Source organism: Neophocaena asiaeorientalis, unplaced genomic scaffold, assembly GCF_003031525.2.
Source record: "Neophocaena asiaeorientalis asiaeorientalis breed wild unplaced genomic scaffold, Neophocaena_asiaeorientalis_V1.1 scaffold14, whole genome shotgun sequence".
In the NCBI taxonomy this organism is placed as follows: domain Eukaryota; kingdom Metazoa; phylum Chordata; class Mammalia; order Artiodactyla; family Phocoenidae; genus Neophocaena; species Neophocaena asiaeorientalis.
In genome coordinates this window covers 7,147,585-7,175,344 of record NW_020175192.1, presented here as the reverse complement: position 1 = coordinate 7,175,344, position 27,760 = coordinate 7,147,585, and the positions used below count along the sequence as shown (strand labels likewise).

The window sequence follows — 27,760 nt, the reverse complement described above, 5'->3', positions numbered from 1 at the left end:
CCACTCATCCATTCATTTATATCTGTATCTTTCGTGGGTTCTTATGTTATTCAGTGGGTTATCATCCTTTACCACCATTATTCACTTTGATTCTCAAGATGTTCTAGATTTGATCAGTGGAAACCACTGGCTCCTAAGCTTGCTTCAACAAATACTTGTGAGTGCTTGAGGCCTATATTAGGCACTGGGGTGCGGGAAATGGGTACAACAATGACCAAAACAGAAAAAAAAAAAAATCCCTGGCCTCATAGAGCTTACATTTCAGTCTGTGGAAGAGGAAAATAAACAAATGGTATAGTGCATTGGAGGGAATGAGTGTGAAGTCAAAGAAAAACAGGGCTTCCCTGGTGGCGCAGTGGTTGAGGGTCCGCCTGCCGATGCAGGGGACACGGGTTCGTGCCCCAGTCCGGGAATATCCCACATGCCGCAGAGCGGCTGGGCCTGTGAGCCACGGCCGCTGAGCCTGCGCGTCCGGAGCCTGTGCTCCGCAACGGTGAGAGGCCCGCGTACCGCAGGGAAAAAAAAGAAAGAAAAAAAAGAAAAACAAAGATCAGGTTTTGATGTAGGAACGTTGCAGTTCCACGGCTTAGGCATAATTGGGGAACGCCTTGTTAGTAGGTGTCATTGCAGCAAAGGTCTGAAGGGCACGAGGGAGATAATCATGGGGACGTCTGGAGGAAAATTCCAGAGCAGCAGAAACAGCTGCAGTTCCTCGAGGGGGAACAAGCTGGCATTTTTAGTGGGATTCCTCAACTCAATATCATGAGTTGAGGACAGACCATGGAAGGGAAGCATGAAAGCACTGCCAAGGTGCCTTCATCTCTTATAGTGCACATCCCTAAGGCACGTACTGAGATAAGAACCATCTAGTGAATAAAGTGGCCATCTCAAAAACACAGTTGCTATAGAACTAAGACTCATAAAAAGGTAGGAGAGGTGGGAGTTCAGTTGAGAAGCAGAACTTTTATGCATGGAGCACACACTAGGTGCTTTTTAGGCTTAACTTCGTTTAACTCTAGAACAATCTTAGAGTAGGTATTACGTTGCATGGGAGGCAAGTGAGGCTCCGAAAGCCTTTCCCTTCTGCCACCGTGTCTGGTTTTCATGCCACAGAAAAAGTCAGACGAGGGGTGTAATATCAGGGATGATGCCACAAAGAGCACAGTGAGGACACAAGAATGTTCTTTTCATCCACATTCTGTGTTCTCTGCGGCTCCTCTTGGTTTCCCCTGCCGGTAACTAAACGGGGTTAGTCACGTGGGGCTTTCTGTCTTGCCAGATTCCCAGGCAAGATGCTCCCAAGCCCTTTACCAGCACCCGTTCCTGCCATGTATATTTATTTCGTGGTTGGGGGCATCAAAGCTGCAAAGCTGGCAGAATTTTCTCCAGAATTCTCAGCTGCACTGCGAGAGCAGAAGTTTGAATTCACAACCATGTTTCCACATAGTTACTCAACAAGCCACCTGCTTACACAGACCTGGCTCTTAAATTATTGATCTTTTTGTATCCGTAAGCATTCGTAAACATGCACAGCATATATATGGAGACAAAGGCCGGGGAGGGGACACAATGAAAAAATTAAATAGCAAAAGTCTCACGCCAGCAGACTTTTCATACAGGAGGGTGTGTGATGCACTGACGTTGTTCATATCACGGTCCTGAAATCGCTGCTGTTATTAGTTCCCAGTTATTATTAGCTCACAGCAATTTTAGAAAAATGTGTTGCCTTTTTTCTTTTTTTAACACCTAGCAAGAGCACGAATACTTCCTTGGCATATACTATGTAATGTGGGCAAACTTAAATGCCATCCATGCTTTCCTCCCAAATCTTTGGCTTTGCCCAATTAAAGCCTCCTCTCCTCAGCTATCTTGTCCCTAGATGTCCTAGGTCTGTATTCATGGCTACACTTGCACTACATCTTCTCCTCCATCTTCACTTGGGATGTCACAAGAGCCAGCAGTTCGACCAGCAATCTCCTAGTGCTAACAGAGAAGCAAAGTGCATCTGCTCACAGGGGTCAGGAGCCTGGAAGTCAGAAATCTGTGGTGATTCGGCTGCCATCTCTTTGATTGACTTTTCTGTGACCTTATATTGTTACCACCTGCCCACACAGGCGTGTGGAGAGCTTTAATCAATATCTGTAAATCTCCCTGATTGCCACAGATAGAAGGTGGCAGAAAAGGGCAAATTATTATTAATTGTCGGGGGAAAAAAACGGAGAGATTAAATTTTGTTCCTTCACCAGAGAGAGACCTGCATGCACGGACACCCTTTTCACGGTAGGAGGATTAGATATGTCTTAATTTACTTCCTTTGCACTTCCGGAAATGCCCAACGGCTGCTTAATGCAAAGCCCCATCCCAGTCCGCACGTTAAGTTTCCATGGGCACCACCTCCGACTTCTCAGCTGCCGACATTATTACCGAAAGGAGCCCTGCTATTCACAATGAGTGTGAGAGTTCACTAATTAGCTACTTTCCATTCACTTGGCATTAAATAATTCCCCCAATTCCCATATGTTTGAATAATACGTTCAACAAGGGGGATCATTCTCTGAAAGCGATTAAATTGTTCTTTTAGGAGAGCTTGTCGTTGGTCACTCAGAAGCACCCCTGCAATCCCTGTCTGTGAAGGAGGCAGGCGGCAATTACACAGAAAGCACTTAACCCTCTCCAGTGGCCGCTGGCAGGCATCCACACGCAAGCTGCCACCTCGCGCTGGGTACAGTTTACACTGGAATTTTACATTTTTTTCAAACCTCAAGTATAGCGTTCTAGGCTGTTCATAGAGCACTTGTCATTGCTAATACAGGACTTTCCAAACCCACCCACCTCCCCGGCTTGCCTGCCCTGCTTCGACATATAAATGCATAAAAGACATTTTCAGTTTAGTCTGTGCTTTGCCTGTATGGGAAGAATCGGTAACTTTGGTTTGCCTACGTGGAAGGCTGAATTTTCGGAAGGCAGCTCCAGTGCTTCTTGGGGAGGGAGGAAGACGCTGTGATGGTGTTCAGGTCTAATTTAGATACAGTAGATACAAGATGCTCCTTCTAGCTTATAGGCCGTGCCTTTTATGGTAACAGTGAATTATAGATAATGAGCTAAAGTGTGGCCATGACCAACTGGAGAGGGAACAAGCAGTGTCCTGTCATCAAAAGCAATTCAGAAATTAACAACTTGTTAGGCGTCCTCATAGAAAACCTGTTTGTTCACACAACATCACAGACAAGGTAGTATCTTTCAGTACTGATTCCATCCTGCTCAAAGGGCTGCTTTTTTGACCGGGGATGACATTTCTTAAATGTCCTTCCTAGGTGAGATGAGAGAAAGCCTAGGTAATAATACCAGTCCTAGCTCTCATGTTCCATTGTTCCTCTGAGCGTCCTAAACTGCTTTATGGACTATATTCTGTATCAGTATATTTCTTACAAGTGAAAATGAAGGGGGAAAAAATCAACTGGCTTGTTCAAAAACATATAAGCAGTTGGGGAAAATGAGGAGACTTCTGGGTTCTCACTGATTGCTGTCCTGTGAACTACCCCATTTACTCTTTGGGGCAGAGATTAAAAACAAAAGACGCAAAAATGGAAGAGGGAGGCATTCAGTAAGGTGGTATTATTTCCTCTTAGTTAAATTTCTTTGATCTGTGTCGTGGCTCTGCCTTCGTATTGTAAATTATTCACAATACAGAAAAATCTGAACACCAGGTTTAGGTAGAATGATTTTAAATTTAGAGCTAAAATAGGAAAGAGATGAAACATCATATATATTTATGTATTTGATTATGCCGTTTATAACTGTCTACTGTGCTCTTGCTATATAACTTGTGTATTTGTGCATTGGCAGAAAATAAATGTTTTCAAAACCAGAAGAGACATACTCAATCCTGGTACGTTTGAAGTGTTGCTTTGTTTACAAAAATAATTTGTTTTGCGGCTAAGTAGCATTAAACATATTTATAGAATGTGTTGTTGGGAGAAAGGAGTGTGATGATGGTAAGATTACCAGATCGGTCATTAGGTCCTTGGCTTCGGTCACTGATAACGTTATCAGTGAGAATAAGGATTCAGCAGCTGGTGTGTGACCCGCCGGCCAGGTCTTTGCTTTCTCCTGCTCTGCCCTGTATTTCTGAAGAAGCATTTGTCATTTTGTTTTTCAAAACCTAGATTTGAAATCTAGGCTCAACCTCAGCCTGTGTGCTTGGGCAGTTCAGGATAGATGGCTGTGGTCTAGAAGAGCCATCCTCCAGGAGGTGGTGTTACTCAGGAGGGAGTCCCGGGAAAGGATTTTGCTAAACCTGCAACTAAATTCTCATTCAAATATGCCCCGCTCCTTTACACGCTTCTCTCTTTTATCCTTTCCCAACCGTACAGCCTCCAGTCAGATGGCTCTGAGGTGCTCCTGAGTCCGGAAGTCACCTGTGGTCCCCCCGACATGACTGTCACCACTCCCTTTGCCCTGACCATTCCACATTGTGCAGACGTCAGTTCTGAGCACTGGAATATCCATTTGAAGAAGAGGACCCAGCAGGGCAAGTGGGAGGTGAGACCTGAGTCTTTCTTTTTTAAAAAACGGGGTTTGGGTTCCACCCGTGGAATGGATTTAACTTTTACCCTCTCTTCACACAAGTCAGCCGTGAAATTTGTGAGCATTTACTTGTTTTTCAGAGGGTTGGTGGCAAGTGTTCACAGCATCCTCGAGGTATTGGCTAGTGTTTGGGGGGCAGTGTGTGTGTACATGTACCCTGTGTATCTGCCTTTGGTACATAAGACTGTGACTCCCGCCTTTGTTCCCAGGCCATGTCCCTGTCTGAACTGACTTTCCTCTGTGGCTTCTGTGGGGTTAGGGAAGAGGCCCAGGGCAAGCAAGCTGGATTCATAAAAGGAATCACTCTATCTGTTTTTGCCATCGTAGGGATTGTAACAAATCTATGTTGAAGTATTCAGAAACAGAGTAGCTGCTAAATAGATGTTCATGAATTAATGAATGCATTGAAAATCATTCTATCTTGCCCTGTGTGTATGAGTACATGTAAGAAACAGTACAAGGAGAGAACAAAAGGGACAGAATGAGAATCCAGAAGAGGAGAGTAAGGACGAGGGAGACAGCCACAGCAAAGAAAGATGGCAGCGGAATGACTGTTCTTAGGGAAACCTCTGATTTATCTGTCTGATCGGGATTCCTTGGTGTCTGAGGTCAGTATGCATGAAAGTAGGTGAATTATCTTGCTGGAACACAATGACCTAGTCCAGCCCTGGGATCCTACCTCCCCAGTCGGTGCTCCAGGCAAAAGAAGTCAAAGGAAAATCATGTTTCTTGAGGAGAAGAAAATTCCCAGTTGCTTCAGTGGATGACATTTACCCTGCCCGGCTGTGTCTTGAAACTTGTCGCCATTCTTTATTGAAAACGCATTCTGCTATTTATTCAGTTGTGATACATCCACAGGCAAATTTCCCCGGGTGTTAAGTTCCATGGGTTTCCTAAAGGGACCAGGTTTTTTCTCTTTTCCATTACGTCTTGCTTTGCCTTGATTTTTACCATCTTTGTTTTTCTTCCCAGCACTTCCACACTGTCATTTATATCCAGATGGTGTCAGATTCGTGTCCTATCACATGCCACCCATACCTTCTCAGGGAGGGTGAAATATTCTGATACGTCTTATCCAAACCATTTATTGAATGGTCCCTCGTAAATGATTTTGATGGAATGAAAGAGGAAAAAGTATTTGAAAGAAATATTACCTTAAGGATAGGGAAGGAGGTTTTCAGAAATAGACCTTTATAAAAACATGAGTTTGCTCATTGATATTAATGTTCAGGGCTGTTTTTTGTTGTTGTTGTTTTTAATTTGGCCTTGAACAAATTAACTGAAAATTGGAGAACTTTGAAAGTGACGTTTGTTATAATCTACTAAATCGAATCCCAACACCCTGAATATAGCCATTCATTCAGTTCCTGATGTCAGCAGTTATTTTGAGAAAATGAGTTCAATAAAAATATTCTGAAAAAAAATGTTATGTCCTTGCAAAGTGACTGTTAAATCACATTTTATTTCCCAAGCTGAGAGAATTCAACAGACCTTTTCCCAACAGGAAGTGATGTCAGTGGAGGATGAATCCACATCCTGTTACTGCCTTTTGGACCCCTTTGCGTGCTACGTGCTCCTAGACAGCTTTGGAACATACGCCCTCACTGGAGAACCAATCACAGACTGTGCCGTGAAGCAGCTCAAGGTTGCGGTTTTTGGCTGCATGTCCTGTAACTCTCTGGACTACAACTTGAGGGTCTACTGTGTGGACAATACCCCTTGTGCATTTCAGGTCAGCCTTTTCTCTATAATTCTTCCTGTGGTGTCATGAAAGCACGGGGTTTCCTGAAGATCGGTATCAATAGAGAATCTGATTGCAGAGGGTCTGGAAAATGAACCCACATCACTGGCTAGATGGGGAAACCTCTCTCGAAACAAGAGCTGTGTTACTATGTGTCCAACAATGTGCTGAGGGTACAAGATACTTGCCAGTCGAGAGAAGGGTTAAATTAACACATAAGGAACACTGTGTGCTAAATGAGAAAATTGACTAGAAGTATAGTTGAGATTCAGAAAACAGAGACCCAATTGCAAGAGAGGAATTGGAGAAGAGTTCTGGAGGACCCTCAGGGTACTTTCTTGCATGAATGAGATTTAAGAGCAAAAGCGGAAGGGATACCATGTCCAGAAAAGAGAATGGCGTGAACCACAGGAACAAGAGTTATTTGATGTACGGCGAGCAGTAAGAAAAGTGCTTGGTCTCCCGAAGGTTGCAGTTGGGGAACAACGATTATAAAGCATACCTCTCAGCAGGCTGTCACGTGACATCCTGGACACACAGTCTATTAATTTTTAGGGTTACTAGCGCAGAGATGGTTCCTTTCCATTTTTGGTCCTTTTAATCATGCATGATTCCTTTTAAATTAGCTACTCACAAAGAGTGCAAGTTTATTAATAGCAGCAAAGATAATGCAGAAGTGCCTGTGTAAGCTCTGCCCTTATATAAATAGCTCTCCTGACACATCCCAGATGCCAGCTATTCCAGTTCTGGATCGTTAAGTCCATGATGCAGAGCTTTTCCTCAGGAACTAGCTTTTAAGACACTGAGCTGGAAAACTCATATTTACCAACAGAAGAGATACAGTGACCTGAATCCTGAATATAAATCAATAAAGGTGACACAGTGCCAACCTATGTGCCCAAATCTTCCCTGACTACCTCTTCAGTAGCACAGGTCATTATAAAGGGCACGCTTCATATTTGGCTGTTCACAAAAGGGACCTTTTTCATAAGGGGTGCCATTCTGTAAAGAACTTGAGTATAAGCAGTTAAACCTCATCCTAGGAATGGCATTTTAAACTCTTCATCTGCTTCTGAGACCCCCTAATCAGAGGATTTCTCCAAGATAAAATACCTGACATTCAGTAATCAAAAATAATAAATTGACATGTGATATCACTTGTATGTGGAATCTAAAAATATGACACAAATGAACCTATCTACGAAACAGAAACAGACTCACAGATTTGTGGTTGCCAGGAGGATGGGGGGAGGGAGGGAGGGAGTGGGAGTTTGGGATTAGCAGATGCAAACTATTATACATAGAATAGATGAACAACAAGGTCCTACTTTACAGTACAGGGAACTATATTCAATATCCTGTGATAAACCATAAGGGAAAAGAATATGAAAAACAATGTGTGTGTATATATATGTGTATATACAATCACTTTGCAGTACACGGTTTGCAAGGCAGCAGAAATAGAGACGCAGATGTACGCAGATGTAGAGAACAAATGTATGGACACCAAGCGGGGAGAGAAAGGTGTGGTGGTGGTGGTGGTGGGATGAAGTGGGAGATGGGGATTGACATGTTATACACTAATAGGTATAAAATAGATAACTAATAAGAAAAAAAAGTTTGCGGTACAGCAGAAATTAACACGACACTGTAAACCAACTGTACTTCAAAAAGAAAATTGAGGTTCCTACCGCCACTGAATAGTTGTAAAACGCACCATCACACAAGTGGATGTTTAGTAACTCAGCCAGATTTTGAAAGCTGAGTAAACATGGAGGGGGGGGCGGGGAGGATTTCCAATCTCCCGGGCTCATATGAGTAACCCACTGCTAACTAGGGTTACTGTTGAGGATCTGTTCATCACAAGTGCCTTGGAAGTCAGCCATCATAACCAGTCTGGAATCTCCTTTGAATAACAGTCTCACTGCTGATGTATATACCAGTGAGTTAGACATTTGCCTGAGGAGTTTCTTCTAAGGGACTTGGAGATAATGTCTTTTCATTCCCATTCACTGCTCTCAAATTCTAGAAGAGCTCAACTGCTAACAGCTGAATTGCAGTGGGAATCATGAAAGTGATGCTCAAACCACAGCTTTTCAAACCATTATCCGTCCCTGTGGGTAGGAGACCCTTCTTAATCAATGCTCGAGAAACGGGTATACTCCCTCGTATTGAATATAAATGTCTTTATTTCATCACTGAGAGAGATTTCTTAAAATTCTTTAATTTTGCTGTAGAGAAATGTTTTTTCCAGTGGAGATACCTTTGGCCCCATTGATCGGAATCTGATTACCTCCAGTGATTCTTTCCCTCTCCTATTATGTCAAATAAAGCTGATTTTAAAGTTGAGTTGGGTTGTACTTGTTATTGACAGAATGTATGTGACAGCTGTCGTGAACAGCAAAGGGCATGCTTCTCCCCTGGGCTTCTGAGAGACCATCAGCCTTGGCTGAATAACTTTTCTGGCCCACAGAAAGATTAGAACATAACTTGTAGCTTTTCTGAACACAACCGTTTACTCCGCGGTCTTAGTCTCTGAGTCTTGCGCAAGAAAGGAATCTTGCTTTCTGGATTTTTATATTGCTAAGTGAATGTGTTCAGGACCTCCTCCCCAGGTTCATTTAAACGTCCTTCATATCCCAAATCATCTATGTCATATTTTTTCATGGCTTCATATATGGTATTTAATTAGAGGGAAATATATAGTTACTAACCCACTAAAACAGTTCCACTTGAAGAAAGCCGTAGCAACAGGACACTTTCGGAACCTCTAAAAGACTTCACACATTAATATTCGCTCCTCCCAACTTGTGTGGTGTGAGCTGAACATCTTGTATGCAGTGATGACTCACCTTCTATAACTCAAATAGAACCCTAACTTCTTAATCAAAATTCATAGGTAGTTTTTTTTTTTCATGAAGCATTTCTGCAGAAATTGCCTACCCTGGAATTTGCCTCTGTTCCGTTATCACTGTAATGAAAATGTTTGTCACGATTTGGAACTAGAGACCAAGCGTGGCTGTGACAGTTGCTGCATTTATTGTAGTACATCTTTCATAGCTCAAAGTAATGGTACATATGAGCCCAGCTAGACCTGGGCTTGTAACCAAGAAGGAAGCCTGGTTAAAGGACATGGTTGCATTTTCACGCCATTTCCATCTCCCTGGACATCTCTATGTCCCCGCAAAAGCCCACCTTCTCACTGGAAATCCTTGGAAGAAGGGCAGCTTCTAGACCCAACTCTCCTGTCCTCTTAGAACTAGGTGGGGACCTGGCAAGACAGTGGCCTCACCAAAAAATATTCCTTTATAGGATTTTAGTAATCAAACAAACATTCTTCATTTTTTTGCCATGTCCTCCTTTGCCTCCTGCAGGGCTGCTTCCCATTTGCTCTGGGGATATTTCATCTGAATCCTAGTAGCAATTTCTTTGAATCACAGAAGCAAAATGCCTCATGTACCTTGGTAAGGCGTAATTAATTTGGTTTCAGATTTTTGAAGCTATGTTCTAATAAATACATCTAAAACCATCTCAATGGAAAATTAAATCCGCTCAGATAGGCTTTTTTAAAAAAATACAAATGCCATCTGCCTTAAGGTGAGAAAGGGACCAATGACTTCTTGTCCTTCCTGTTTCTGTATTTCTGTAATAATTAGAGCTGCAATTTTATGTTTGTGTTTGACATTGGCACTTTTGATGAATTCAAACCAAAGGTTGAGGAACGGTGATATATTTTCAAAGTTGTAACATGTTAAGACCTAGGTTTTTGTTATTTTATTACATTCTCTCTCTCTCTCTCTCTCTCTCTCTCACACACACACACACACACACACACACACACACACAGTTCAAACAAACCTTAACATAGGGGAAGCAAGGAATTAAGCACTTGCCCTATCTTAGAGGGGGAAAAAAAAAACACAACTAATTTTTTTCTCGATTTCTCCCAGCACTCCTATTCAGTACCTCTGGGTCCTCCTTACTTACTTGGCATTAATGGAGATTTAGAATCTAATTTCAGAGGATTTCCTCCAGATGTAGCTCTTGTGTTTATCAATAATACAACCTTGGAAAATATCATTCACGTAAAGCAGTTAAAGGAAAACACCACAGCGACATAACTTCTGTGTGTGTGTGTGTGTATGTGTGTGTGTGTACTTAAACAGTTTTGTCTCATAAATATGTAAATTCAGCCTGCTTGTTTTAGTATCCCTGAAGCACACCTGAATATCGCGGCCTGTCTCATTAAATCAACATAAATGGCTCAGTGAGGCACAAAGCACAAGTTTCTCCTGGCCACAACTCCTAGCCCTGGATGACTAGCAACTGCCAATGTGAAATGATGAAACAGAAGAGACAGAAAAACCACCAACCATAGCCTTTAGGTACATCTTATATACAAGAAACCAGCCAGACCCTACTTTCTACTTTAATTAACACAGATATCAATTTAACAGTAGACTCAGAGGTTCAGCCAAGGGCCCTTATCACATAGGAGGCAGACAGGAAAAAGTCAAATGGATATCAGATTCCACTCTCGGGGTGAGGCATCCGTGTGAATGACTGTGAAGGAGCTCAGCAGAGTTGTTTGTACCACTGATTCCCAAACCTGGCTGGACATCGGCGTCATCTGAGAAGTATTTAAAAATACAATGTCTAGGCCCAGCCCCTGAGCGGAATACAATAGGTTTAAGGGGCGTAACTGGGAATTCTGTGTTAAGTACAATTTATCCTATTTGGAGAGGGATTTAAGCTTGCAATCTGAAGCCAGTTGTGCCTTTACAAATATATAAATACAGTGATGAGTTCATTATTGGGCTTCTTCATTTTAATAAGTAATTGGTTTGTTACAAAATAGCTATAATTGCTTAATATTTTGTACAAGGTTACAAGACACTGTTAATTGTATGTAGCTGGTTCAGTATGTGGAGATTAAAGTAATCAAAAAAACAAAAGTAAAAATAAATTATGGTTATATTTAAATTGGAGGCCCTAAAGCAGAATCTTTAAGAGGTACCATTTTCCTCGGTGATAATTGTAAGTGGATATCCATTTTAAAAAATTCCTAATATCCTCAGGGATGGCTTAGATAGTATATATAACCACAGGGCAAAAACTTTTTTTTAACTTTTTATATTGGAGTATAGCCGATTAACAATGCTGTGATAGTTTCAGGTGTACAGCAAGGCGACTCAGCCATACATGTACATGTATCCATTCTCCCCCAGACTCCCCTCCCATCCAGACTGCCACGTAACATTAAGCAGAGTTCCCTGTACTATATAGTAGGTCCTTGTTGGTTATCCTTTTTAAATATAGCAGTGTGTACATGTCAATCCCAAACTCCCTAACTATCCCTTCCCTCCACCCTTCCGCCCACCCCCCACTCCCCGGTAACCATAAATTCACTCTGGAAGTCTGTGAGTCCATTTCTGTTTTATAAATACATTCATTTGTATCATTTCTTTTTAGATTCCGCATATAAGTGATATCATACGATATTTCTCTTTCTCTGTCTGACTTACTTCACTCAGTATGACAATCTCTAAGCCCACCCACGTTGCTGCAAATGGCACTATTTCATTCTTTTTTATGGCTGAGTAATATTCCATTGTATATATGTACAACATCTTCTTTATCCATTCCTCTGTCAATGGCCATTTAGGTTGCTTCCATGTCCTGGCTATTGTAAACAGTGCTGCAGTGAACACTGGGGTGCATGTCTCCTTCTGGACCATGTTTTTCTCCAGATATATGCCCAGGAGTGGGATTGCTGGGTTATATGGTAGCTCAGTTTTTAGTTTTTTAAGGAACCTCCCATACTGTCCTCCATAGTGGCTGCACCAATTTACATTCCCACCAACAGTGCAAGGGCGTTCCCTTCTCTCCACACCCTCTCCAGCATTTATTGAAAAACAGACTGACTTATGTCATCTTTACATATATCTTGCAGTAATGAAAAATTACCTATGGGACAGTGTTAATAGCAGTCTGACCTTCACACGACTCTTAAAAAAATCAAGCATAGTATAGGAAAATGCAGGGAAATCTAGTAGAAAAACTACTTAGACCATGAACAGGTTCTGATATAGTAGCTCTGTCACTAGCCATGTAGCTTCAGGCAAATCACTTTCTTGGGGGTAAGGGGGAGGGTCTCCATGTTTTCCTCTGTAAATAATCAAGTTTTAAATCACTAACTACCTTAAGTTCCCTTCAAGTGTGATGATGCTATGTAGTTTCTAAATATTAAAATAGACTAGCTCTACACCAAGTAATTCATGGCCTTGAACAAGTCACTTCATCGCCTGACCTCGGTTTATTTCGCTGTACTTTCAGGCAAGTCAGATTTAAAGAACAGGGATACACTTCAGAGAGCCTACCCAGTCAAATACACTTTGACAAGTCAACACCGTTGTTATTCCATGGCTTTAATATGGTTTGAATAAGCCGATTTCTTATTTGTCCCTGTTTCTAACCTTGAATGGCAAAGAGCAGGTAGTATATTACCATGCTAATGATTTTGCTTGGCTGTGGATAAACCCAAGTAAAGAACTGAAGCCTAAAGATTAAGTGACTTGCCCAAGACCATGCAGAAATGTGATTAGAAGCCTGTGCTTCCATTTCTGGTTTACAAGATGAGTGCCCTCTTGAGTATATATAACCCTCAGGAAATTCTCATACTCCCTGAAACCCGAACATCAGTCTAAACAAAAATACAAGTCCCTAGCATGGTAAGGGAGAATTCGTGATTGGCCCCTGCCCTATAATAATATTCATCACCTCCAGCCATACACTTTCCACCCTAACCTTCTATCCCAGCTCTGTCTGGCCTCCGTGCCTTTGTGCAGAGCCCATTCAGTGTCTGGAATGCACTCTCCCTCCCTTTCCCATGAGCAGCCCCTATATTTACTTCCAGGCTCAGTTCAAATATCACTTCCTCTATTAATTTCCCAATTCATTTCCTGGCCTTTCTGCCCATCTGGGTTAGGCACCCTCTGTCTTGCCTTAACCTTTGGGAATATACATATCTGTAATAGTTAGATATTATATTATACTCTATGCTTGCTGTTCTGACCCTCTCTCTAGACTGTGAGCTCCTTGGCGTTTCATTTCTGTCCACCCAGTGCCCAGCTCAAGCACTGCTCCACTGGACACTCATTAAATCTCAAAAGAGGGAACAGACCAGGATCCGTAAAGACCTAAAGTCAGCGTCTGGCATTAATTCCCTTTCCTCCCACCCTGCCTCTTTCCTTCCACTGCTTGCAGCCCTCACTAGACACTGACCACTGTGTTATTATGTCCAGCGCTTAGACCCACAAGGTAATGAATTATCTAGCACCTCCCTGTCCAGGGCGGTAATTGCCAACCGTGTGTGCGTATCCACATTTGAATTAACTAAAGTGAAAATCTTAGTTCTTTAGTCACTCTAACCACTCTGGCTAGTGGATACCATATTGGAAAGCACAGGTATGGACCACTTCCATCATCGCAGCAAGTTTAGTGCTGACTCAGGGCCCCAAGACACACCCCTTCCACACCCCGAGAGCTGGAGAAAATGACACTGGAATGGAATCGTTTAGTCCTGAGAAGAGACACTAGTAGCCTGTTAACAGTTTGTGTGTACATGAAGGATAAAAGCTGGAAAGCTGCCGCTTAGAAACATTTTCATTACTGTTAATCTATACATAGACAAGAGATGGGAAAGATAACTCCTGAGGCTGTTTTCACTCCCTGATAATTGAAATGTAAGTTTTATTGTATTTATAAACCTATTTGCTTGGCTTCTTACAACCTTTTTAAAACTCTGGGAAGATTATAGGACATCATTAAAGGATTTCAGTTTTCCTATTTATCCTAGCTCTGCAAGGAAATTATAAGTCAGTTAACGGTGATTTTTTTAAATGGGGATTTAGGGAAATCTTTCATCTCCACTAACACTGAAAACCTCACCCCCTACAGTAGTTTGACATTTTATAGCACTCATGTCTGTTCTATTATTTCACTTGTCTTATGGAGATGATTCTAAACGCCAGAAATTTGAAACCAGTTAAATGGTTTGCTTAATAGAATGTATGTGAACTGTGTTTGTATGAGATATAATTATAAAGATTTGTCAGTGAAAGATAAAGGAGTATTTATCTCAGGAATTTGATTTCTTTTTTTTTTTCTGAGCTGAAACTGACTTGGCAGCTTATTTTTTCTTGGCCTTTTGGCATAACTTCTGTGAACATTATTACAAATAAACATGATACATGCATTTGCAACATTTATTTTGAGCTAAAGGATAAATATTGGATGATGCCTGTGTTAGTGACAAACAAGGGAACCAGAGCGGAGGAGGGGCTGTGTCTCCCTTTCTCCTGAAATGTGATGATGTGTTAGGTTAAGTACAAATACATCCCTTGATGATGGCGATATCAGGATGAAATTCACACAGTTCTGAAAGCTCAATAGTATTACAGTTTGCTTGGGGCAAAGGAGGTCTTCCAGCTTTAAGGACGGGCACAGTGTGTGTAAAAGCCTCAACAATACAGTAATGAAGAACAATTGTTTCTTTGTGTCCGGATCCTCATTTCTCAGCAGCCTGTATGTAGCCGCTTAGTCCTGACCTTGCAAGGATGGGGGTGGGGTGTAAAAGTAGAGTGTGCTCGTCATGCTGTTTGTCTCTTCCTGGGAGACACGTGAGAGGGAGTATACGTATCTGTGGAAGGAAAACGTGGAGGAAATTGGGTACTTTATTGCTGTGCTTCTTTCTTTTTCTTGCCCTCTAGGAAGTGGTTTCAGATGAAAGGCATCAAGGCGGACAACTCCTGGAAGAACCAAAGTTGCTGCATTTCAAAGGGAATACCTTTAGTCTTCAGATCTCTGTCCTTGATATCCCCCCATTCCTCTGGAGAATTAAACCATTCACTGCATGCCAGGTACTGGCCAAATGGGTTTCTGACAGAAATAGCTTTGCTTTAACCAGTAAGTAGATCACAAGCTCTGGTGAGGGTACTCTTGACTTTCCTCCTTCTTTAAAACTATGGATTTAATTTCAAAGCTGTCACAGACATGTAACAGTTTGGACTACACCCGGGGGATGAAACCTATTGTCAGAAATCCATGGGTTTCTAACACGTGGGGGGAAAAGGGGCTTGTGTGTCAGGTAATGTGACATTTCTCCTCTCTCCTGCTTAAATCGCCACTCGGGATAGGTTGAAGGTGGTCATGTAACAGCTCAGAGCAGGATGTGTTTGTGGGTTTGTTTTGATTCAGATCAGTTCATTACGAGACACAGTTTTAATCCTGTTCAAGTACAAATGAACTGGATTGTCAGGGAGAAACCTTTTAAGGGTGATAATTTTGAGTTGTAGAGAGAGCTCTGGCCAGCCAGATGGGAACAAGAGATTCTGTCCTGAATATATGAAGTGCTTGCTGCCAGGTGAATTGAGCAAGATGGGAAGAAGAAATCACAAATTGAAAAACAAAGCAATGTCAATGCCTCTTAGAATCTTTTTATAACTATAAAAATATTTATGTGTGATCGTTCACACACCTCATTATTAGAGACTTTAAAAACAACTGCAGGATGACTTACGAGTCTCCTTGGATCATTTGTAGGGATTTCGAGTAGTTGCTTAGCATGAAAAGATATCAACTTGTGATCTTGTCACTGAATTCTATGAAAATTTCCAGTGATAAGTAGTGTCATAAGGAGCAGCCAGCTGGTCTACCACCGTTTCCTAAGCTAGAGTCATCTGTGCTTCAAGTGACAGGACATTTCCCTCACTCTGGGTAAGCTTCTGGGAGACTCATATCGATCTGGACTCATAGGACGCTTTCAGACTTCTCTGTTCTTCCCACCAGCATAACCTGCAGAGCCTTGTGGTTTTGTAACCTTTCCACCTTTACAGCATTCATTTTCTAAAAACCGTGCACAAGATATACCGGCTTGTCAGGATGGAAATAAGCCAAATCTCAAAGAGAAAAACCTTGGCCATGCCATGAGAGTTAGAAAGAAGTTGTACCACCAACCTTATACTTCTAAACTTCAGAATTTTCAAATTGGTTAAGGCCATATTTTTATATTTACTTTTCAGATTTCTCATTACCTTGGGAATTGCCCCCTCTATGTATAACTTTAGCACATTCAAAGCAACAAGAATCTCTCTCAGGGCCCTGTACAATTTTTTTGAAAACTTTACCACATTTCTTTTTATGGAGATGGGTTTTCTATGAATAAGTGTATTATTTATGATGTTCTAGACCTAGGTGTCTCTGTTTCCCAGAAAGCAGTATTCAAAGTTTCTAGTCTAAATTGAACTTCAGGGTATTATTAAAACAAATTCCGAGTCATGCAGATTCCTCTGTGTATTAATCTTTATTGATTTAAGGGCATCATTTCACTGGATCCTAGTAAAAGTGACTCAGTCCAAAGTAACTATTAAGTTTAATGCTTGGAGATAAAAAAAAAAAAAAAATCAGATGAAAGAACCATAACCTCTCAGTGGCACTTAAACAACAATTCCAACACCAGGGATTCCAAAGAGAGCCTCAGGTAGAAAAGGCTTGGTGGAGGTTAATGCCTGCCCACCCCAGAGGATGCAACAGGGCCGGCCAAAGGCAAAGGGCACTGGCTAGCAAGAAAACCCAGCCAGCTTTACTGCCAGGATGGCTTGGATTACATAGAGGTTGTGAACAACTAGAAGCGTTTGCCTTCTGTAATTGAGCATAATTTGAAAGCGTCTTGGAAGGCTGAGACACAATTTAATTTTCTCTGCACCAGGAGGCTTGCCACTGAGTTTTCATTTCCACTTCATTTTTCTTCCCCACAAATGGCTTTCTGCTCTATTCTTCCTTTCTCTTCACCACCCTTAGAACCAATTTCTTTGCTCCTGTGATCACTGAACCCCCAGCAGTATGCCTACATGTTGTGCTTGTCTTAATGGCCATGCTGTGTTTGCTCTAGGCATCAGATTCTCACACTCTGGGGAGGGTTTGTGTTCAGAATGCTTGAACTTCATGGAGAACATCACGTGCGCTGACAAACTCGGTGTGGATAATAGAGAATGGCTTTTTGTTAAGGCTTAGCGGATAAGGGCTCACAGAGCACTATTGTGGAGACAGAAAACCTCACTACTCCTGACATCATTTATAGGTCTCTCCTTCAACTGGTAAATGTCCCTGTCATCTTCTAAGTCAGTGGGTAGAAGACCTCTGGTATTCTTCTTATTCCTCTCTCCCTTTCTCTAACTTCAAATCAGGAATCTGGGAATTGACATATTCCAGTTGGCACCCAAAGCTTACTCTCCTAAAAAAAACCTTCCTTTTCTCTTCTGGGAAAGGTGGAATTTCTCAGGGAGGTATCTAGTGCATAGAATAGTTGTGCTATCAGACACCAACCAAGAGATGTTTTTAGAATGATGTGAGTTCAAGACTGGGTCCAGAGCTATGTGATGAGAGCCTACATATTAGGACCAACTAGATTTTAAATCTTGTTGGTTTCGATTCTGGAGGACGACAGTTTATAAAATGCTAGGCTACAACCCTTATTGCTTGTGAAACCGGGTATGATGGGTGAAAGGGAAGGGTATGTGAGTTCTTAGGAGATCTGGTTACCATAGCCCCCACTAACCTTGATTCAAAGAAAAAAATGAAGCCCACAACACTAGTCCTTCCAAAATAAGCAATTAATTATGCCCCCTTTTCTTAAGACTCTACCACAGTTAGTGATATGCTGTTGTCCCCTTGGAAGACTTAGCAACCCTCCTTTAGAGGGAAATAACTCTGCTCTCAGTAGGTTACTGGGACCTGAGAGCTACTTCATCATCGTTTCCTTTATTCCTTGCTGCCTGTGGGGTGAAGAAGCTGTAGTAAACAGTATGCGATAAAATATTAATTTATTGTCTAAATCCTACAAAACACCAAGCCAGGTTGTCACCTCTGTAGGATAAAAGCAGCTGTCTTACAGCATGCTACGTATCCTGGAGAACCCAGTGTCTGTCTCCTGCTAGGATATGATTTACATGGTCCCCATCTACTAGGAAACTAATTATAATGGGACTCAAAATGAAAACATTTCCGGAATTCTTTAAACACCCAGAACTTTGCTACACTTTGTCCTCTTGTATTACTTTCCACATAATTCCTCTCAGCTCAGTGAGCAGCTTGGTGTTTTGCCTTTTTTTTTTTTTTTTTTGGAATAAATGAAAGCAAAGATGATTGCCCTGAAAACACACTAATCACAGTGCTTCTAATTCTGTTATTTTTCAGTGTTTTGTTGAGCACTACTGGTAGCTGCTACTCAACAATTAAAAGATATTCTTTTGACACTGTCTCAATATCAGATTTTTTAAATGTTTTGATTGTGTGCAGTAGAATGGAAAGAGAAAAGAGAAGAATTTTTTTGTTTGCTGATTCTCACGTCTTTCTGCAAGAAAACATTATCTCTGTGGTGGGTTTTTCCAGTGTTCTCAGGAGAAAATATACAAAATTTAGCAAGTGACACCACAGAAGATACTTTTCAATAAGTGGTCAGTGCCTTTTTTTTTTTTTTTTTTTTTTTTTTTTTTTTTTTTTTTTTTTTTTTTTTTTTTTTTTTTTTTTTTTTTTTTTAAGGAAGGTAAGCATTACCTAGGATTCAAAGCTACTGCAGAAAAAATGTAGGTTTGTTTAAGATCTGGACCTTGAATTCAGCTCTGTCTGGAGCCCTGAAGTGCAAACATCGATATTACACTGTAATGACTCAAATTTCAGATTTAGAAAACAAAAACCTCCTTAGTTAGCTTAGTTAGGCAAAAACACCTACGAACCGTAGAGCCCTCTGTTATAGTTACTTTCGTTGAAGGGGATGGTACAGAGTAACTCTATCAAAATGTACCGGCTTGGGGAAGGGAGTGAGTTTGAGGGCTTGTACACTGAGACTGGAGAGAGTGAGGATGAGGTGATCGAGGATGCAAGAAGCCCTTGAAGGCCAGGCAAGGGACTGTGTTTGTTTTGTTTTGTTGGCCGCACAGCATGGGGGATCTTAGTTCCCCCTGCAGCAGAACCACGGAGTCCTAACCACTGGGCCACCAGGGAAGTCCCAGGGGGCTGTGTTTATCACACAGGCTTCCTGGGGCCATTCTGGTCCCCCAAGCAGAGGAATCATGTAATGAAAGCAGAGTTCCCAGGTGATGTGGTCACATCAGTGCCCCCCCCTCAATTCATGATTACAGGTAAAAGAGAGACCATGAGCTCTTCCCTAAAGAATACCTATCAACTGCTTTCTGTTTCCTCCCCAGTCAAGCCTCAACCCCCTCATTAACTCGTGTAGTAGAGACTGAAGATAGGAAGGTTGCTGAACACTTTACTCCCAGTTAGCCATGATGACATCAGAGAAGATTACGCGTGGAGATAGAAAAACTGGAGGAGAATGACGATGAGAGAGAGATGGTGATAATCCGTTTTCAAAAGGTAGACCTGTCTGAGAAGGGAAAGGCCAGCTAAAATTGTTGGTTGATTTGGGGTATAATGTTTACAATTGTTTATAATTGATTAGGGGTATAATGTCAGTGATGGATGATAATGAAATAAAAACCAGAGATGTAGCTGTTGGGAGTTCTCCACAGAGAAATGGCAGTTGGGCGTATGTGAGCAGATGGGGTTTTGAAGAGTTCAGGAGACAGAGACACAAGAGCTGGAGGCTGAGATATGAAGTGAGAGTTACCCGTGGTTTCCTAAACCATGGAGGAGCGTGGAAAGCGTCGGATTACACAATGAGGAGAAACGGCAGACCTTGTAAATACGTATTATTACTGTTTTATCTGCTATAGGATTGGGGGCAGGTGAAAAGTCATTTTTGAGTGTTTTAGGGAACGACTTCCTCTAAAGGCTGCTGGGAGGCCACACCGATCCGAAGTGCCTTCTGCTGCTAGGAGAGAGAGGGAAGAGCTCATAAGAAAAACTCTCAGTTCAGGAAGAAAGTAGGCTGGACCTGTGCTGTCTTGCTGGAGGCGTGAGCAAGCTGTGCCACAGCCACACGCTTCCTTAGTGACCATCAGCTTCATGCTTCTCCCAGAGTTGCCCCCGGATGAGAGCCTCTCTGTGGAACCCACTAGTGAACCATCCAGCGCTGCCCAGCTCATCTTAGTTTCTAAGAGAACTTCTTCTAAGCCACTGGTGTTTCATTAGAGAATGGTCTGGGTCAAGAAAAGATATTTCAATCAAGGGGAAATGTAATCAAAGGATTTATGTGCTTATAAAGCCTTTGGAAAGCCTAGGAGAGCCAAGGTCAGAGAAAGCCACTAGTGATATAAGGAAACCAGCAAGTTTGGTGATTTCAGGAAAACACAACACCCCTGAAGCAGACGGCTCTCAGAAGCCCCTGCAAACCTCACATGTGCTGTCAGCTGAACCCTTTGGGTTTGCTCGCTGCTGTCAGAGGAGCAGCGAGGAAGAGGCTTCTGCTCCCTCCTCTTCCTTCCAAGTTTAAAACAAGTACTTCTCACTGGCAGAATGGAAATGTGAACCCCCTGCTGGAGAGAGCTGTGAAATGTAGTTTTCAGGCTTCCAGCCCCTGCCATGTAGGGGAGAACTGAGGATGGTGGAGAGAGAGTTGCCTCCTAACAGCGCACATTCTGCACGGGGATAAAGTCGATGAAAGTCTGCAGTGTCAACATATAGACCTTCTCTGAGTCCCTGTCTCTACTTCTTGAGACAAAGATCCACTGCCTTTCCCTTGGTTCAGGTTTCAGAACAAACAAAACAAAAACACGACACCCTTACATCCCTTGCTGGGATGTGTGGTAGGGTTTAATGCGTGAGTTTGTTCCTTCATAATCCCTAAAGCTGGCTCTCTTGTACTCAAGTCTGCAACAATCTAAACTCCGTCCCTCCCTGCTGGTCCCCCCCGCCCCCGCCCCCAGCAAGTACCAAAATCAGGGTCTGTGAGACTTCCTATAGAGAAAATGAGGAAACCAACAAGTGTACAGATTGGAGCTCAGGGATAACTAGGTAACTCATAGTTCCTCAAAGTGGGTAGATTGAATTCTAATCATGGCCTTTGGTCTTAAGACACCTGCTGAGTCCATCGCCAGTCACACTTCAGAGACTCAGACTTCTAGACTTGATACATCTTTTGCTGCCTTTCAGCATCAGTATCGGGGGAAATTGTATTTGTAGCAACAGGTGAAAGAGCAAATGAATGGGATGCGGAAAAGAGAAAGAAGGGAGAATGAAGATTACTATGGGCTGGAAATATGAGGTCATTGCCAAGGACCACAGCCTGATCTGAGTAGGAATGAAAGACATTTTAGGACATGGAAGATTATCAGTGACTGACCTCTACTTCACTTTAGTGTAAAGCCACGTGCCTGAGCCAATTGGTGGCAAGCACCAGCTCGTCATGGGGAAAAGGGAGATGTGTATAGATTTTACAATTTCCCCCCTCATTTAGTGAAAATTGCTTTTGCCACTCAATTGTCTGTAAGTCCCTTGAAAGTGGGGACCAGACCTCAATTCATACTGTTCTTTTCTTGTTTATCTAGTACAGTGTCTGGCTGTCAGTAGGCATGGTACACGTAACTGTAGAATGGATGAATTGAATGAATGAGGAGTTGGCAAACTAGACCGTTCTGGGGTAGCCTGTCGTGTTTGTGTGTGTCTCGCTCGGGTGTGTGTGTATGTGTGTGTATGATTCTGCAGTAGGTATAACTTTTATGCCGGATACATTAGCAACATTATGTTTATACAATTTGGCATTTGTTTGTGGTATGGGCATAAGTTCTGGCCAGTCAGTTCTTCAGCATAATTTTCATTTAAGTGAGAAGATGTCATCCTACCCCGGGCTTAGGTAGAAGGATGGAGTAGGCATCTAATCCTAGGAATCTACCCATAGGAGTCTTTTAGAATATTTCTGTCATGGAAAGACACGACGATTAACTTTTGATGGTATTCTTTCTAACTGTGTGAGTCACCAAGTGAAAGCTGAGCTCTGGCAGTGTGGTTTTGGAATTCAAATGTTATCCGTTGGAATTGACGTTAATTACTTTTGTGCTGCTCGGCATATGCTGGAACATTATTTCTACAATTCCACTGGAGTCGCTTAGGCAATCACCTCTCCTGCCATCACCGCCATCATCATCATCCTAATTACTGTGATTAGGTCCCTCCTGCTCTCTGCTCACTTCAGCCGGGCTCTGCACACCATTGCCCTCTTCTCTCCCCCGTCTCCCCCGCAGGAAGTCCCATTCTCCCGCGTGTGGTGCGGTAACCGGCAGCCCCTGCACTGTGCCTTCTCCCTGGAACGCTACACACCCACCACCACCCAGCTGTCCTGCAAAATCTGCATCCGGCAGCTCAAAGGCCATGAACAGATCCTCCAAGTGCAGACGTCAATCCTTGAGGTGAGTCCTTCGTCTACAGGTCATCCGACCCCGTTTCTAAAGGACATTAAGGATTGTATACCTGTCTCAGTTGGGCTATACATATAGCATGAAAGAGCTTCGAAAGGCACTCACTCTTTCAATCCTCATTACTGATAAGGGAAAATTAACTTTTTCTCAGGCTGAGGATGGAACTGAGCTGCCCACTGGGGCGGGGAAACACAACCCATCAGAGCATAGGCTCTGTGGAGGGACCTTTGCGGAAGGAATTTGTCCAGGGCTTTTTTACACACAAAACTACAATCAATCTAACAGTTCATGGCAGACATGGAATATCAGCTGAGATTTATTATTGAACTGAGACACATACCCTAAGAAGACACAAGGTCACCAGTGGGCTGCTTTTCTGCCAGTTCTGACTAGTTGTTCAGAAGTCAGTTGCCCAGTCTGTGTTATTTCATTTTCAAGGCTTTGGTTCCCGATTGTCTTACGATTTCTCTTACCCTCCAGGATCAGGGTTTCTACACATCCTCATTTCCATTAAGCCTAGATTTCATCAATACAATAATATAAGACAGAGTAGATAATAATCTCATTCTACACAGGAAGGACACAGCAGTGCAAAAAGGGATAGGACTTCCTCCAAGGTCATATAACTGAAGGGCAGGGTTAGAATGGGAGTCAGAGGAGAATTCACTTGGGAACTTTTGCAAAAAGATACCTGAAATGCCATGGCTTTGATTGGCCCTAAACCACTGAATGACTCCATGGCTCTGGACTTGAGTTTATCAAGTAGACAATGACATTCCCTCCTGAATGGTTATTTGAGGGTAGAGGGAGGGAGTAGCTGAGGGGGAGAATCAGGGGAGCTGGTAACACATTGTTTAGCAATTCCAAGGTAATCCCTGGCTAGTTTAGAAAAACACACATACTGGATCATTCACCTTAGAACGTGTATGTGTATATATACATATACATACATATACACACATACATATTCACGTATACATATATAAATAATATATAAGCTCAGCAGAAGGTTTAATGCATTTTGTATCCGTACAACTCAATTTCAGGTGCGGTTTTTTCTCAAAACTTGTAGCCTTGGGCTTCCCTGGTGGCGCAGTGGTTGAGAGTCCGCCTGCCCATGCAGGGGACACGGGTTCATGCCCCGGTCTGGGAAGATCTCACGTGCCGCGGAGCGGCTGGGCCCATGAGCCAGGGCCGCTGAGCCTGCGCTTCCGGAGCCTGTGCTCGGCAACAGGAGAGGCCACAACAGTGAGAGGCCCGCGTACAGCGAAACAAACAAACAAACAAACAAACAAAAACTTGTAGCCTACAAGCATTATCACTTCCCTCCTTTCTCATTGCAGTTCACTGTTTATGCAAAATGAGTGTGGCTAATTCCCCAAATAGTTTTCACTAAAGTACGGATGGCTTTCCAAAGAAGCATGTCTCAAAATTGATAGCTGTCTTAACTGACATGTTTCTACCATATTTGCATTTGTTATTGCCAGTTAGCATTATGTGCTAACAGTTCCGACAGGGAAGGTAGATCCAGAAACCTCAGGCAAGATATTTTTAGAGTCTCTTTCTTGAACAGTCATGGCATATTTAAGACAATTTATTTCAAAGTAAAATACAAATTGTATGGGAGTTTTCAAATAAAAACAAAAAAGAAAATCTAAGAAGAGCTGCACTTCAGAAGGAAGAGTGAAAAGGCAGGACATAAAGATGCCTCTGATGAAAATTGCCCTAAATACCTGTCAACAGGTCGACAAAAGAATTCCAGGTTTAAAAGGTTTTTACTATCTAAGGCACCCAGATATTGAGGATCAATTTCAGCTATTACAGGATATTTGTGTGAAAGGAATGTGATACGGTTGACACATCCTGGCACCTTTGCTCCTTGCTTAATAAACCCTTGAAGTGCATGGAAAGAAAACGAGCTAATAGGGGCTGCCCTGGTGGCGCAGTGGTTAAGAATCTGCCTGCCAATGCAGGGAACACAGGTTCGAGCCCTGGTCTGGGAAGATCCCACATGCTGCGGAGCAACTAAGCCCGTGCACGACAACTACTGATCCTGTGCTCTAGAGCCCATGAGCCACAACTACTGAAGCCTGCACACCTAGAGCCCATGCTCCGCAACAAGAGAAGCCACCGCAATGAGAAGTCCGTGCACCGCAACGAAGAGTAGCCCCTGCTCACAACTAGAGAAAGCCCGCGCGCAGCAACGAAGACCCAACACAGCCAAAAATGAATTAATTTAAAAAAATAGAAAATGAGCTAATAAACATAATCTTCTTTACTCTCCAGTTCCTTTTCTAATGCTTAACAAAGTTTACGATCACTTTGGAAAGCCTTAAAGAACATGACATCACAGTACCTCTTGGTAAATGGAGGCAGAGTTAGCAAAATAATATTTAGACATTCAGTGGTGGACTACAGCAATCTAAGTTGTAGGCTACTGCATTTTAGAAGCTTTATTAACTTGTTTGATCCTGTAAGGATCATTTAATTAATTGCTTTAAGTGTCCCTGCTGAAATTTGGCCCAGTGCATCCCCATTTCTTTGTACCAAACTCTTATTTCTTAGGCAAATTTCATTGGCCATCATTTTCTACATCAGAGGAAAATTAATAACTTTTGAAAGCCACTATGTTTCAGGCACTACTTCATGTGCTTTCACATATAACCATCAGAGCTCTGTGGATTAGTATTATATCATCACAGTTTTACATGATGTAACAGTCTCAAGGAAGTCAACCTTCTTATCCAAGATCATAGAGCTAATAAGACGGGTAGCCAGAGTTCCCAGCTGAGATACTAAACTTTAAGACCAAAGTCTGGATTTCTGTTCAATACCACTCCGGGAGCCCAACCGAGGAGGTTTAATTTATTCGTCCTAACCATGGGCCTTGTCCATAATATAAGCCCTCTCTTTGGGGGCTTAAGCACTAGTGACAAACATCACAGCATCAGCAATTTTGCCTTTGAGTCTAAAAGCAGATGAAAATTGGGAAGCTCTTTCCTCAAGACTGCAGAAGGATGAGACGTACCTGTTTGTGTGTTGGGCTAGAATAAGTGTTCATTCTATACATCTTCACAAATAGAATTGATTCCCTACATGTAGATCTGCCTACAAAAGGATGTCTTGATTGAATGATCACTCAAGGCCCTTCCAACCCTGGGACTGTTTCATTCCTGGGAAAAGCATATATCTGGTGATAAAAACCATCTTCTTCTCCCTAAAGCTGACTTGGTTTTTATGGTAGACGTTTCGAGAAAAATGAAGATACATAAAGTTCTGAGAAATTGGGAATAGCTGGAGAGAAGAGGCAGGATATATTCAAGACATGGGTCTATATCAATTACTGAGTCAAGAATAATAGATCAGTTATTAAAGGTCATCATACTTCATGGCCACTATGCTGAAAGATTCTGCTTTAGGTGGTTTTAATAAGTTCATAATAAGGTAGCATTGATTAATAATAATAAAGAACTAAAATTTTTGAAACGTTCAATAGATATCTTTGAAGTATGTATTTTAATATCTCACCCACCAAAGAAAAAAGAATCCTCACATATCTGGGCTCAGAGCTCCCCCTTCCTACCTTACTTTAAAATGGATTGCCTTAGTCTCACTATATTTCGAGATTTTAGCAATGGAACCATGAGAGGTAAAATATGTATGTGTCTCTGTGTGTGTGTGTGTTTGGAGGTGTTTTGTTTTTTTTTTTTTTTTTTTTTTTTTTTGGGCATTTGTTTCTTTATGTTCAGCTCCACATCCATCATGTTCCTTCATGCCTCTTATCGAAATGGTTTTCCAAATAATCATTCATATCCTTCTCAAATTTAAAAATTATTTCAGTGATCAAGGTAATATATCTTTTCTGTTCTTTAGAGTAGCCATTATTGTGTTAATCTTTGGAAGCAGGTTGGTTCTCCTTAAATTTAACCCAACTACATTACCTAATGATGATAGCCAGCTGATACTCTATAAAGCAACAGTATTGTGGACTAAAGCAAAGTAAGTTTGCTAATATTGAGCAGAAGGGAAGAATCCCCAAGTCATTTATTTCCTCCTTCCTTATTAATGCAATAATATTAAAGAATCTATCTTTTGGTAGAAACAACTTAAAATGGGAATCTTGCATGTTAAACTTTTCCCTTCAAGAAATTCTCTTATCTTTCTTCTAAAAGGGGTAGAAGTTGGGGGATGATGTGTCTGTTACAAAGTAGACAGAATACTTGGAATTCCTCACTGATTTACAGCTCCCGCATTAACCAGGGAGCGGCACCTTATCTCCTGTGTTCAGAGCATGAAAATCTACTGTTCCTCTGCATATTTAATTTAAACAATCAGAAGATGTGATGCATCCACTGGATTCTTATTACTCGGCCCAGATGACTTTTAGAATGCGTCATAAATGTTATGTAAAGTGTCATCCTTACACATGGGAAATATTTAAATTTGGAAACTTTGTAAGGGACATGGGGGCCCATTTATTAAAGTGTAGTAAGTAGAAGAAATACATATTTTTACAAGTCAGTCTCATGTAATACTTTATCACCTTTAAATCGTACTCTGTCCATTTTTTTCTGAAGACTTTGTGTATCAGGGTGCTCTTTCTTCTGCCAACAGGAAAGACTGAGCTTGGTCGAGTTGGTCAAATCATAGATGCCATGAGGGCATCTGTCTCTGTCTATTGCCATCTTTTCACATGGATACACTGTGTTTTCAGTTTCATCGGCAAGCCACCTTTTCACATGTTAACGCCCTTTAGTGCCATTTTACAATGACAATTACCATGTTATCCTGTACAGAATTCCTTTTATTCTCTCTCTCAATGGTTTTTTACTATTCTTTTTAAGGACATTACCCTGCCTTAAGTCAGGAAAATTTTTAAAGAAATGATTCTTACTTGATCTGTATTTTTAAAGGCTAGAAGAAATTTTACATACCATGATGAAAAGTGACGTATCTTGTAACCTATCTTATGCAGTAAGAAGCCTGAGGTGGTTTATTTTATGAACATCTTATATATCAGAAAAGCACTGGGCTCATTGGTTCAAGATGGCGGAGC

The 27,760-nt window shown here is 41.9% G+C and overlaps 1 protein-coding gene across 1 annotated transcript in view; it reads left to right on the top strand.

The window, feature by feature from the left end:
- Window positions 1-27,760, top strand: part of UNC5D (unc-5 netrin receptor D) — a 584,073-nt gene that overhangs the window by 535,677 nt on the left and 20,636 nt on the right. Inside the window, exons 12-15 of the mRNA XM_024765069.1 lie at window positions 4,374-4,542; window positions 6,092-6,319; window positions 15,100-15,249; window positions 22,531-22,695. Of these exons, the coding sequence (XP_024620837.1) occupies window positions 4,374-4,542; window positions 6,092-6,319; window positions 15,100-15,249; window positions 22,531-22,695 (712 nt within the window). The remainder of the gene's footprint in view (window positions 1-4,373; window positions 4,543-6,091; window positions 6,320-15,099; window positions 15,250-22,530; window positions 22,696-27,760) is intronic.